Consider the following 14,799-nt stretch of genomic DNA (forward strand, 5'->3'; position numbering starts at 1 on the left):
GTTGGAGGGGTGTAGCCCGACCAGAGAGGGAGGATCCACACCGTTGTAGCCTACTCAGCTCAGGTATGTTTCAAAGTGAGACTGCAGCTCTCGGGAAGAAAAGTGAACCTGCTCACTGACAGGTACTCTGCAACAGATAGCATGGAGAGACCAAATATACTTCCGCTCCTCAGGGTTTGACACAGCTCGTGCACATGGTATTTTATTGTAGGATGTAGCTGCAATGTCCAAAGTGACCCACTTTCTAAATGGTGCTTATTAATTAATGATTATTCCTCTCACCTCATGCATGGAGCAAACGGCTTCATATATGTCTAATTCATTCATTGAATGATCTCAGTGAGCCCATGAATTAATTAAAACGATATAAATTCATATCCAGCTTTGAAATGTGTCAAAATAAAGACCTGGTATTTGTCTCGTGCGCACTTAAACCCTTCATTCCTCTGATGTGGTGCACGCGAGGCTTTCTCCTGCTGCAGCTTGCGAGCTCTGTTGCTGGCACGTGAGTCTATTTACTCAAGTTAACACTGTTTGACGTCCATACTTTATATTTCCACTCCACTGTGACTAGTATCCTAAAACATGCAAAGAATAAACAATAAACAATCTGAAGATGTTGTTATAGGTTAAGATAAGACTTGATCCCAGGGTGGAGAGTCACAAGCTACCCAGCAAGTATGTAAAGTAACTGAAATTAGCCACACCCAGTGCTGGCCCTAACACATTTGGTGCTGAAAGCAGGATTAGGGCGAGTCCCATACCCCCTGCAGCCCAACAGTATTGCATACTATTTAACAAAATGCACATAAACTACCTACCTAATAAAAAACAAGATAATAATACGTGCTAATTTGCTTTCATTAACATGTTGTGCATGTGTTATAAATCAATAATCAATAAAAAAAAAGTTGTTCAGAAGAATAATATACAACATTGTAAAAATAATAATAAAAATGTATAAATTAAGTTTCTAATTGAACTAGGGATGCACTGATTTTAAAATTCTGGGCCAATACCGATGCCAATGTTTAAAATCACAATTTCGCCAATAGTTTTTTTGTAGTTATTCATTCTTCTTTTGTAGCAGGAAACACAAAAGTCTACGCTGCAAAAAAAAAAAGAAGGGGGTCATAACTCAATAAGTCATTCAATACAATACCTTTGAATGAGCACAAATTCAATAATACACATTCATAAAACAACCTTTAATGTAACCTTCCTTTACATGAAAAACATCTTTAAAAAAATAAGCAAAAAGCCTTTTTACTGTATATATGATACATCATTATTCCCTCTCTAAGATCCGTTTTATAGTGCTGTGAAAACATCAAAAAATATCCTTCCAACAGCTTGACTCATTCAAGTTTCTCGTCAAAAGCTACATTTTACATGATTACATCGAACACCTCATGAGAATGTTACGATTCACCTCCACACAATACTCATTTTTACTTAATAGAGCGTGAACGCTTCATAATGTAAATCAATGCAACCGCGGCGAGCAGTTGGTTGCGGCCAACGGCTGCTTATAGAGGTAACGATAGCTAGCTGCTAACAGCTAACAGCTAACTTAATGAGCTCTCCTTCCGCTGATTTCACGTCTTTCTCTCCACGCCCACTCTTCTCAGTAGTATCGTGGTAGTTGCGTGGACACCGGAAAGCTTTTGTTGTTTTGACATGATAACGAAACAGCGAGTTTCGGGGTTCACGTGACATCAGATAACTTGACAGCCAGACAGCAGGTAAGTGTAAGAAGCTAACGTTAGGTGGGTGGGCGGTAGGAACCTAGAAGGCTACTTTTGAGGTACTTCCCTTTAGTGTTTCCGTTTTATGCTCTTTATTCTTCTACTCCACTACATTTATTTGACAACATTAGTTACAAGTTACTTTAAAGATTCACAATACTATGGTTTAAAGGTCCAGTGTGTTATGATAGGGTGATATACTGGCAGGAATGGAATAGACTATAATAAGAATATTTTCTTATTACATCACCTATATTGTTTTACCTGAAAATAATAATTGTTGTGTGTTTGTTACCTTAGAATGAATTGTTTATATCTACACAGGAAGTGGGCCGTCATCCACAGAGTCTGCCATGTTGCACCACCATGTTTCTACAGTAGCCATCACTGTTGTACATGTTTAATTTAAAAACTTTTAAATTTTAGCCTATCTTAATCACATTATTTTAAAAAGCTCATTATTCAGCAGTGGACACATTGGAAAGTGTAAATTAGGAAGTTTCTGTTAGTTTTTTTTACATGCTTGTATGATAAAACTCCTTGAGATATTAATCCAAATTAATGACGTATTTATCTAAATCCTGCCGAGCTCCACTGACGCTGATTTTATTGAAGAGGCCCTGTCTTCACTTCAAACAAATCGTGTGCAAAGAATTGTGGGTACACACATGCATCCTTGAAATTTCCCTGACAGAAGGACTCAGTCCTCCATAGAATCTGAAAGATCCTTGACATTGGCATAGTGCAGGACTTGTAACAGAGTCTTTTTCATTATGGTATTTTTACTTTACGTAAGTGGAAGACCCGAGTACTTCTTCTACTGCAGAGTCAAAATGAAAGTCCTACATAATATAAAATAGTCATATTATATTTAGTAATAGATAGATTCCTGTAGCACCACTTTGCAGCTGGAACTCCTGGAAGTTGTTTAAGGAGAGGGACAATAAATGCATTTGGTTCATTTAATATGCATGATTTACATTTCTGCTTATTTCCCCATAGTTTTCCATACTGTCTTAGATTTGTGAATGTGTCAGGTATGCACTTTACATACCTGCAAGTCAGTAGTGTTTTTCTTTGTTGAACCACGGTCTTAAAACGTGCAGAGACATGAAACCTCCTCGTCAAAGCACCATTACAGAGAACATCACCTCTGATTTACTTTGTATTGCTTTGTGTTGAAGCAGTGCACACTCCTCACATCAATCAGTCTGGTAATATAACTGAATTACATGAACCGACAGTTAAATGAAGCTAACGATTACTGCAGACATGCGAGGCTTTAATGTGATTGTGCACATATCAGGTTACTGCAAAATCATTTGCATGGTGTAATGAAATGAGCTATAACCAAATGGGCACATGGGGCTTCAGGTGAATTTGGAAAAATATGTAAATGAGAGACTGTAGCAGATATGAACCTGAGATGAAAGTCGGGAAGGTCATATTTAGAAGATGCATTACGTCTCAGTTTCTGCTATTTTAGTCTTATGAGCAGTTATGAGTTAAATTATGAGCAAAATTTAGAGTCAGTGCTGCAGCTTTCCACCTTGGATACTGACTTGGACTGTTGTGGTTCTTTTAAACAGGTTTCAGCTCATGTTTGGAGACATTATGTTGTCGCTGCAACACATCATTTAAAGAAGGCACATTGTTCCACGTCATTTCAACTTAGAGTGAAATGAGTTGTTTGAACTGAGGCACTTAAGAAAACGACACGCTCACTGGTCCTGCTGTAAAAACACTGTGCTTCAACTTTAGGAAAAAAGTCAATACCAATAGGTGTTTCAGGAAGACTGGAAGAGACTGGAAATTATCATGATAAGCGATGTGTTACTGCACAGATGGGATGTATGTAACAGAGCTGACATCACTTGGTGTTTGCATGCAACTGTCTTTTTCATAGTCTGTCAAGTTGTATTTATCTTTATAAGAGGATAAATGAAATGATAAATTATAATGGTAAATTGTAAATAATTTGAAAACACACATTCAGCATGTATTAAATTAAATGAAACACAGTTTTTTAAAAAGGTTTATTGAGTTAATTGATTTCATGTGTATTTAGTACTGTTACTTTGTGTTGCAGTTTGCAGAGCACATGGTTCTCGGGAAGGACGCCAGGCTGTTTCACCTTGGTGTCCACCTGTGAATATAAGTAGAATATGAATCGATTAATAATTCATTGCAGCAGTAAATTGTGTAGTTTAAAGGATAAAGAGAGACTCCGCATGAGCAAACTGTTTTTGTATTAATAGTAGTTTCTTTGTGAGCACAAACTTACCTCCACCTGTCTTCCTCCTTCCCCAAGGTGTTTGGACTCAGGAACTGTATTTGAGCACAGTTTTATAGTACTTGTACTGGACCTGAGTATTTCAATTTTCTGCTACTTTATACTTCTGCTCCACGCAGAGGCAAATATTGTTCTTTTTACTCCTCAACATTTATCTGATAACTTCAGTTAGTTACTTTGCAGATTATTAATACAAAATATAAATCAAATACAATGTTTTATTATGGATTAAGCTAGCCTGCAATATATAAAGATTACATTTAAGTGATAATTTCAAATAAATCATGATCAGTCATTGTAAATTAAGACTTTATTAACAGTTATTACCCATTAGTACATAATGTAAATACAATTCCCCCCCCCCCCCCCCCCCCCCATCCTTACCAAGTCATGTGCACATAAATGCACCATTAATATAATCCAATAATATAATATTTATAGTGCGTGTTATTCTGGGAGGGGCCGTTCTGCATAATCAGTACTTTTACTTTTGGTACTTAAAGTAGCCTCGGCTATACTTTTATGCTAATAAATGGATATATTTTTTAATTTTTAAATAAGATAATCCTTAATTCATCCCACAGCAGGGAAATTTGCAGCATTACAGCAGCAAAGGGAAAGTGCAAAAGAAAAATTAAAGTACATAAAATAAGTAAACTGTACAACACAAGAGCAGGAAAATAAGCAAACAGTATGAAAACACAAAGCAATATAATAAAGAAGCATCATAAAGAAGCAGAATATAATAACGACAAAGACTGAATGGCTTATTTTACATTAGTGACTGATTAAAGTATAGATATTGCAGAGTTTAACAATACTGATAATGCACCTGAGTGATTGATTGTAAGCAGTAAAGAATAAAAGCAGGATATCATAATGAACAGACAGGCTGAGTGGCAGAATTTACATTATTGCACATATTATTGTCGATATTTTGCAGTTAGTATATACAGATACAGATAGATTACCTAAGTAAAATTTTGAATGCATGACTCAGACATGTAACAGAGTATTTGTACACTGTGGTACACTTTTACTTGTGTAAACATTTTTGAATACTTATTCTAACACTGTTTTGTACACCTCTCTGCGATCACTGTGGTGGACTGCATGATGGCGTAACTACTCCGTGCCGGTAGGTGGCGGTGGTGCACTGGGAAACAGGCGTCCATTAGTACAAGAAAAAGTGCTTGTTGCTAGCTTCAGCTTGGCAGGTGAGACAATTCATTATTTTATGGGTGTCTCTCTGTGTTTTTATCCTCAGAATATGCACTGTCCCTATCGTTATAGTTCACATGATGATAGCAGTGAATGTTAGTTTATTGAAGGTGTGTAATGGAGAGAGCGAAGAAGGCTCGTTTATGAGTTAGCTAACGTTAGTAAGCTAACGGTAGTGTTAGCTAGCGTCTTGTTTGCATATTGCAGTGTGAAGTTATTCACTGTCCGCTAAAGCACGATTCACTTCAATTCATCGTTTTCATCTGATCCAAATGTACCTCAGTATATTCACGTTGATTTAAGGATTTGTATTATATCAGGAGCTTTACTCTTTGGAGACAGGTTTGTTGTAAAACGTGTAACGTGAAAATGAGCTAACGGTGTAATGTTTTGGTCTCTTTGCTCGTTGTTATGCTGTAATTAACATAATGTAAGTTATATATCTAGCGTTGATTTGTAATGATACAGACTCCTGAAGATAGCCGTTACCTGTTTTCTTATAACAAGCATTGCACCAAATCTTCAGGAATAACTTTTCATTCAAGTGTAACTTACTGTGCTTTTTTTGCTTAAGTTGTTGCCATTACAAATGGATCAGAAGATTCCTTATGATGACTACCAGCTCCCGGTGGTATTCCTGCCTTCTTATGAGAACCCACCAGCATGGATAGCTCCACAGGAGGTATGCTAAATATGAGAAGAACCAACTTGAGTTTAACTCCATAACTTTGACAGATTAAAAAAGGAGCACAGAGTTAAACTGTCTTTTCCAAAGCTTTCAACTGCATCTTCAGGTCTTCATCTGGGGGTGGAGATTTCTCAGTTGTCATGGAGATGGCACAGATGCCATCACAGCATGATAACAGGTGGTGATATCTGGGGATGAGATCATGGGCCTTTCCCAAATCAGGCCCTCCTTACTTCCACGCCCTCACAGTGTAACTGTGTTTGTAGTCTCCTTCACAGTAGGGATAGACCGATATGGATTTTTTAGGATTAGATTTAGATACCGATTTTTTTCCATCACCCTTAGCCGATGACCGATTATGGACTGCCGATTTTCTTGAGCCGATATTTGGGGCCGATACTGCTTTTGCTTCCTCAATTTACATAAAAAAAAATGACACAATGATAACAAATATTACAGGTCTCAAGTTTAAAATAAGAAACATTTATTGAACAGTAAAAAATACTAAAACACGATGGAAAGTTGAGGCAGAACAGGTAGAATATTATTATTATTATTATTATTATACATTCAAATAAAAAAAGAGTTCAGTGCTCCTAAATCTTCCAGTAATGTCTTTATAAAATAAACAAATATTTAAGCTGAAGCATAAATAAAACAACAACTACTGTACACAGTAGGATTCAACGGCTTTGTTCAACTTAACCACATACTTTCAAATGAAAAAAAGTGCCAGGGAAAAATAAATCCGCGAACCCACGCGCGTATCGACCAATGCCGATACAAGTAAAAAACTCAAATATCGGCCCGATATATCGGCCGGCCGATGTATCGGTCTATCCTTACTTCACAGCTGAATTTTATTTTTTTAATTTAAACCATATTTAACCAGGTAAGTCCCGTTGAGATCAGCAATCTCTTTTACAAGGGAGACCTGGCCAAGACAGCAGCACACAAAAAGTCACAGCCAAACAACTGCACAATAAAAACATAGAAGATATACAGTAACATGTAAAAATACTAAAACACCTACGCACAATGACAAGACCCAACCGACTCATTCATCCTTGTACTCTTGAGAGCTTTAAAGTCTGGTAAAAAGACCAGTTCACCTAGTTTCAAATCTTTTTGAAGGTTGTTCCAAGCGACAGGAGCAGAGCATGTCCATGCACTAGGAACAGACAGCAAAACTAAATCTTGAGATCTCAGACTGTAGCTACAATCAGATCTCTGTTTAATCAAAGTGAAAATCTATTATGGAAGTTTACCCAATTTGGCTTTACAACTGAACAAATGTCAGTAACTGAGCCTATGAAAGGTCAAAGATGGCCAACCAGCCCTGGAATAAATCGTACAGTGATGAGTGAGGGCTTTACAATTTCTAACAAATCTCAGTGCACTATGATATGCAGTATCTAATGTGCAAACAATGTGCAGATGCATTCATGTACGACAAATCACCATAATCCAGAGCTGGATGAAATGTAGTAGCAACCATTTTTTTTCTGGCCTCAGAGGAGAAACAGGACTTGTTTCTAAACTTGAAACTCAGCATTTTAAGAAATACACTTCATTGAAGTGTTGAGTATAAATATAGCGGCAAACTTTGGGACAAACTTCCCTCTCTGCATCCGAAAAAGGAACTGTTGAAACTTTCCATAATTATAGTGAAAAATGTAACTTAAACCTGTTTGTTGTTCTCTATGTATTTATGGCCCTGATATTTGATCTGTTTGAGCCACTATTGTTTATCTGAATGTTTGTTTATTATCCTCATGCCATTAGAAGAAATAACTTAAATAAAAAAAAATATTGATAAATAAATAAGTAGATACAAATTTAGAAAAAAAAAATTACAAATAAAACTTACCCCTGAGCTTCTTTGGTGGCATTTCTTTTCTTGTTTCTGTAAATAGCTTATCGTTTCTAACTCTGATATTTATAGGCTGCTTGTTTTTTGCAACAGTTCGTGTAACTAACAATATACAACACTTTAAAATGAAAGCGACCGTTTTCCAGAGACTAGAGAAGGTGATATTTTATCCTAAATACAGTGTGATCTTTAACATGTTAACAACTATAGGACAATATTGAATGTCGGTCTTAGTTAAAGGGGTTAACATTTGTAAAGGGTAGTTGTATGGAACTTTATTTGTACTGAATGTCTCCCATGACGAACACAATTAGGCGTTACAAGTGGTCAGTAAGTCGGCATCGTTGCAGGGTCACTGCCACTCCCTACTAGTTGGTTTTGGATGGCACTTAATGTAGCATACCAACTGCATGAATGTGGAAACAGAGTCAAAGTGGGTAGGGGGAGGGTGTAGGGGGTGGTTTGGCAAAAGCCCCATAACCCCTGTCATTGTTTAAATTGAATGTCCTTAATGTTTCTAATACGTGTTTTCACAAAGAGCCCATTTAGTCCAAATCCCATGTGTTTCTCTGGACAAGAAACTCAATCAGCACCAGAAACAAAACAGCAATTGGCTATCAGAGTAAAAATCAAGTCAAAGTCATTGACCAGGTTTCAGTTGACAGGCGAAGAAAGATCAAGAAGGCATTCAAATCTGAACCCAAAGGTGAACTGCGATGTGATGCAGTTGAAAGCTCAACAAAAAACACATAAGCGGACCTTAAGATCTTTTTATCAGTCTGCCTTTTCTGCTGATTCACCGCAGTGGAAAGATATGAAACGTTTGAATCCTCTAGTATGTGATGTCCCAGATTGCTGTTAGTAAGTCAAGATGTGTAAGAAGAATCAAGCTCACATGGTCTTAATGGAAACCATGCCACCATTCTGGTCATACTTCGTCAGCTTTTCTTTTTCTTTGTACATTTTTAGCGAGTTCATCACCCTGACTACAACAATGAACTCACCCAGTTCCTGCCTCGTACCATCGTATTGAAGAAACCTCCAGGAGCACAGCTGGGCTTCAATATCCGTGGGGGCAAGGCGTCACAGTTGGGAATCTTCATATCCAAGGTGTGTGTGTGTGTAGCCATGCTGACTCATTCAGCTTTTACCGGCATTTGAACTTCTTGTGCTGCTGACTGACTGTTTCCATATTGTGATTTCTAATCTCTGTGCATGTGTGTGATGTGTTGTGTTGGCAGGTGGTCCCAGACTCAGATGCCCACAGAGCAGGGCTGCAAGAGGGAGACCAGGTTCTGTCTGTGAATGAGGTTGATTTCCAGGACATTGAGCACTCAAGAGTGAGTCAGAGCACAACTCTCATGCTGAGAGCCACGAAGATTTTAATCATCATATTATTCAGTACCTACACTACGTCTTCACTGTAGTTGGAATATGTTGAAAAACATCTGTGTGTAATGGGCCTTTATTTTAGAACATGCCTGTTACATATTTTAATACTTAGATTTTTACTGAATGTATATGGTGTCTTAATGAGATGAGCCCAATGTTGCAGTTTTTATAGGTGAACGCTGTTTTATTGTATTGCAGTAAGTTAATTTCTTCTTTCTCTTTAGGCTGTAGAGATTCTGAAGACGGCACGAGAAATACTGATGAGGGTCCGCTTCTTTCCTTACAGTAAGTCTGACGCTACAAAATCATATCCAGAGAATGACAACAATCTTTTAGTCATGTAACTAGAGTCCATACTCCAGATTTAATATCTGCTATACCATTTGCTTTACAGTGGAACTAGAAATGTTCATTCATGTAGGTAAAACATTTTTGGTCTTGCTCATTGTGAAGATATTTTGGGAGATTTCTGTATATAGAAATCAAAAATGTTACAGAGCATTTTTTTATTAATGTAGTATTTCTAATTTACTTTTAATTTTGGTACTGGAGGAAACAAATTTAGTTTAGTTTATTTGCACATACAAGTACAGAAAATACAGTAAAAAGGAAATTAAAATTTAAAACACTGTGCAGGAGAGGTTTAGAAGCCATAAATGTCTGATGAAGATACTTCCCCTATAAAGATAAAAACGAAGATTGCATAATCAAACAAGAGTTCCAGACAGAATTGTTGAAGATGTACAGTTTAACAAAAAAAAGCCACAAACAATGAAGTGTTAAGAGTCTTTGTAAATTAGAGTCAGATGTTGTTTGTAAATTAGAGTCAGATGTTGTTTTCAGATGTTTTCTGAGTAACGAAATGAAGCCTTGGAACACATGACATCTAACACATTACAGTGGAGAGGAAATAGGATGAAAGAAATTATTCATGATGATAAAAACAAACAAAAAATACCTGTCAGATAATAACTGTAATAATACAGTTGTAGTAATGGTGCTTAATGGCTTATCAATACCCACTGTCTGTGAATGCAATTTACATTCTTTTTATTTTAGCATTTAGCATTATTGATTGACTTGATTGACTACACAGTTTGTCTTTAATGGCCTAATCAGTATCTTGTTACCTTAAATAACAGATAAATTAATGTACAGGAACTGAGATGTTTGAGGTGTATGTGTAAAATTAGCCTTTTGTGTTTTTGGACAGATTATGATTTAAAATGTAGCCCTGCTTTCTGGTTTTGTTTAAAAATGTCTACTGATACAAACAGACCTTTAACAGCATCAGAAAACATAGGATGTCAAAGGATCAGTGTGTACAATTTATGCTGCATTCACATAGATTCAAGCAGATGGAAGACAGCAAACCAGATCTTACCTTAGTGCAGTGGTTCCCAACTGGTCATTAGCTCAGTGTCCACATAGTTTGATATATTCAGTGTCATACTTGTGTTTGGCCATGTCATCAAGCTAGTTTGCTGTCTCTGATAAGCTGTCCACTCTCTCACTCACTCTACAGCAGGAAACGGCACTTCAGTGTTAAAGCTCTGTACCAGAAATTTACCGCACACTATTATAAAGTGTGTTTTTTACAAACTTGACACGTTTGCGAGTCACTTGCGGTCCATTTAGAATGGATCTGTGAGCCACTTTTGGACTGCAGCCCATCAGTTGGGAGCCACTACTTTAGTGGATAAGAGCAGGTGGTAAAATCAGGTGAGGTGGACAGAGAATACTGGTAACGCTAGAAGGCATTGAAGTCCAGAGTTAAAGTATTGTCATTTTTTGGCGTCCTCTGTGACAGACCAGATTTTACGTACGTCCATCACATGAGGAGAAACATGGGTGATCTGGACAGTCAATGGACATTACTAGAAGAATTACATAAAATTGTAGACAAAAAAAAAGAAGATTTAATTTAATATATTTTATTCCATTCTTTGTAAACAATACGACATCACCATCACAACATATTGGACTCTTTGTTTGTTTTTCCCGTGCCATCCAGAAGATGTTATTTGTCTGCCTGCATCCATGTGAATGCATAAGGTAGATCGATTGGCAGAAATGTAACTTGATATTCATAATTATGTTTTCATTAGTGTATATTCACCAGAGGCCTGTAATACGGAGCAGGATTTGAAGTTAGCGAGGTAACTTCAGGGTTAACTCTGGGTAAGATAACCTGCTCTGGAGCAGAGTCTCAGGTAAAAAAGGTTAGCCTATATGTTGTTTGAGGTCAGCAGAATCATTTCATTGTTCCAGGGCTCTATTTCCACTGGTTTTAAAACAGCTTCTAACAAACACGGAGATCATTAACAACACTGAACACATTATTTTTGCAGGATTTCAACTTATGCAAAGTTTATTTTAGTCTGCAGTGATAGTGTTGCTGTTTTACACTCTGATTCCATCGCTGCAACTTAAAATAATGAGACACCTGTGTGATGAGAACTTGAATAACGAAGATAATATTTTATTAGAAGAGTAATCCAGACACTTTTAATTGGATCCAGTTATTATGAATGCAATTACATTTTCCATTATAACATTACAGAGTATCGTTTGCATCCCATGTCCCCTGTACATCCCTTGTCAGACACTTTTGGTACCGTTTCATATCATATGATATGAAGCAGTGTACTTCATTCATGGTCCTGATGATGTTGCTCGTAATTAACACCCGCTTTCACATGAACGTGCTCGTGGCTGGATAGGAAACCCAGAGTTGACTGAACTAGTTGATAACCAGCTTTGTAGTACCAGTTATCCAGACGACCAATGTGACGGGTTAGTCAAGGCAGATAATGAAAAGATATTCTGGGTAAGATGAACTGGCATCATAGTACAGACCTCAGAAGCTAAGAGTTGTTGTGTTTTCTTTAGCCTTGAATGAGTCCTTCATATCTGTACATTGTGAGCCCACCAGATTTCACTGCCTTGTTTCTACAGTAGCCCAGAACGGACAACCCAAACAATGACTCTGGAGAGGGCCTCTGTGGTTTTATGTTACCTGATGGCCTCTGCCAGTTCTCTACACACTTGGAAAGGGACGGGTGAACCAAGGGGTGTTCAGTTGTTTGCAGTCTGCAACTTTACTGCTAGACGCCACTAAATCCTACATACTACCCCTTTAGATTTAGTAAGTAAAGTAGAACCTAACTCACTTTGGGCATGATAGAGCAACCCTTTTATCATCCCCCAGTGTGCTCATACTACAGTATACGTCATATGTGATGTGTTACATGCCTTATCAGAATGACAGTGAAAAATGAATGTGTGAAAAAGGCTTTTGTAAATAACATATCTCGTTCTGAGGGAACAAACCTTAAGAATTTGAAGCTTGTCAGCACCTCGCTGCCAGCATGTTACAGTACCCACATGCTGTCGCTGAGATAACTATCTGTCTGATCTCACTGCACGTCTTCAACAACAAAAAGACATGCTTTGGAGTGACAGAATTTAATCATACTGGTAGGAGGTCTGATAATTAAATTCCCTTTCAGTACTACAGTGTTGTTCTCTGTGTGTTCTTCTATCAGATTACCAAAGACAGAAGGAGAGGACCGTACATTAGGTGGCAGCAGAGAGAGAAAGAGTTGGACAGCCGCGTCACTGCACGTCATTACCCTCCTCCTACAGACTCTGGCCTCCATTCTGTCTCAGCTTCAAGATGACTGATGCATGACTAACAGCCTGATTCAAAGTCCTCCATGTAAGGGCAACATATACTCTGTTATATACTCATCTCACCCAGATATCTGAGCGCTCCCTGGTCTACTGTGATACATGATTTCTACTCCATCAGGATGTGTTCACAGCAAGTGAAGGCAGTCATAGTACAAACAGGAGCTTAATATAGACATTTCACGTTATAAATTATGGAACTGATGCATATTTTTCCAGTCAAGCTTTAACATTTACAGACCCAACGTAATCGTTTTATCTTCGCTTTTCCTCATGCCCTGTAATTGGATGTTTCTACTAGACATATTTTGATCGAGTACAGAGTAGGACTTGTGTCTACTGTACACATTTGCCTTGATGATACTGCTATAAAGTTAAGACACATACGCTGAGTTCTTAGTCAATTAGGTACGCCAAGCTAAAACTAATGCAATAAGTCAGCTGACAGTAAATCCTACAATCATGAAAAGGTATAATGTTTGATAGAATCATTTAAACTCAAAGGTGTTTTCCTAAAACTTTCAGCAACATATCACTGTTTGTATGTTTCTTACATTAACTGGCAACTGGGTGTATGTACATGTAACAAATGTACTTATGACTTGGACCTCAGTACACACTGACACATATGGTACACAGACAGCAGGGCCTCATGTAAGAGCAAATGATGTGCAAGACTTCTGGTAAATACACTGTTCTAAGAATCACTGTGAATAAACTGTACGTCCAGTTTTTAAATATTTAACAAAAAAGTTGTTTAGGGAATATCAAGTTGTGTAAATATATTTCAGTGACTGCTGTTATGGACCGAGCATGTGCGTGACATTCAGAGCATTAATATAGTAGCAAACCACTATTTACTGTGTAAATAAATAGTGAAGGTGCTGCTGAGCACCTGAGTCAGCACCTTCAAGTCTGCAGCCATGGTTGTCTGCCAGAAAACGGTGGATTGCCCCCTTCAGGTTGGGAGTGAGTTAAAGTATCTCGGGATCTTGTTCATGAGTGAGGGTAGAATGGAGCGTGAGATGGATCGGCAGTTTGTAATCTGAGCTTCTCGGTGGTTTGTTGTGATAAACTAAGTTCGGCTACACATATAGGTTTGTCCCTGGTTAAAAATGTTAGCTCTGTCAGCACTGTTGCTGTTGTTAGCATCGTTAGCTGCTAGCCACCTGCTCAGACACCTCCATGTTGAGAACCGTGTCCAAACTCATGCGCTCTGAATTTTGCATAGAGCCCCTTTAAATATTATCAATCATGTTCATGTTTCATACAATATATGTTTTAAATGACCTGCTTATGGGCTGAATGATATTTTATGTACGAATTGTATATTTGAGGGGCCAAACTGTTGACAAGTATAACTTCTAACATGCAGTTACAGTGCATGATAACAGTGCATGATAACAGCACATTACATGCTGTTTATCTGTGTGCAGTTGAGACCCTGATGTTGGCAGGATTTTATTCCAGCTCAAGACTGTCAGGTACTTTTATCATTTTTGCCTCTGTGGTTCAAGGCGTGCTAATCAGTAAAATCAGCTGATACAAGCTTTGGACAAAGTGAATCTGCACACTTTCAAACATTTATAGAAAACAATTGAATGTCTCTGGATGTTACTGCAGTATGCTCGTATAAAGCATTTGTTTGTGTGCAAATCACCGCCTGTTTCACCTGAACACCGTCTTATTCTTTTGTACACTAATAGTTTTCATACACATAACTTTTCCATCAGATGAACTTACTGATCTTCAAGTGTTTTTCAGAATTTCAATGAACATGACATTGACATGGTAAAAGAAATAAAAAGTTTTAAACCCCAGTAACCTTTTGTCTTTGTACTTGAAGAGCCAGAACCATCTGGAAATGAACCAGTTTGCCCTGTTTTCACAC

At 37.6% G+C, this 14,799-nt stretch overlaps 1 protein-coding gene across 1 annotated transcript; it reads left to right on the forward strand.

Moving 5' to 3' along the window:
- The first annotated feature begins 5,105 nt into the window (after positions 1-5,105).
- On the forward strand, positions 5,106-14,728 carry pdzd11 (PDZ domain containing 11). Its single transcript, XM_033633183.2, has 6 exons — positions 5,106-5,258; positions 5,837-5,944; positions 8,793-8,933; positions 9,065-9,163; positions 9,440-9,500; positions 12,764-14,728. Exons 2-6 carry the CDS (start codon positions 5,852-5,854, stop codon positions 12,796-12,798), a joined length of 429 nt encoding a protein of 142 aa, XP_033489074.1. The 5' UTR covers positions 5,106-5,258; positions 5,837-5,851; the 3' UTR covers positions 12,799-14,728.
- Positions 14,729-14,799: the final 71 nt, after the last annotated feature.

This window comes from Epinephelus lanceolatus, chromosome 7 (assembly GCF_041903045.1).
Source record: "Epinephelus lanceolatus isolate andai-2023 chromosome 7, ASM4190304v1, whole genome shotgun sequence".
Classification (NCBI taxonomy): domain Eukaryota; kingdom Metazoa; phylum Chordata; class Actinopteri; order Perciformes; family Serranidae; genus Epinephelus; species Epinephelus lanceolatus.

Excerpts from the sequence above, each read along its gene's own strand:
- pdzd11 (XM_033633183.2), top strand. The coding sequence starts at position 5,852 with ATGGATCAGAAGATTCCTTATGATGACTACCAGCTCCCGGTGGTATTC. Across the intron at positions 5,945-8,792 it reads CATGGATAGCTCCACAGGAG|CGAGTTCATCACCCTGACTA; the intron begins GTATGCTAAATA and ends GTACATTTTTAG. Across the intron at positions 9,501-12,763 it reads GGTCCGCTTCTTTCCTTACA|ATTACCAAAGACAGAAGGAG; the intron begins GTAAGTCTGACG and ends TTCTTCTATCAG.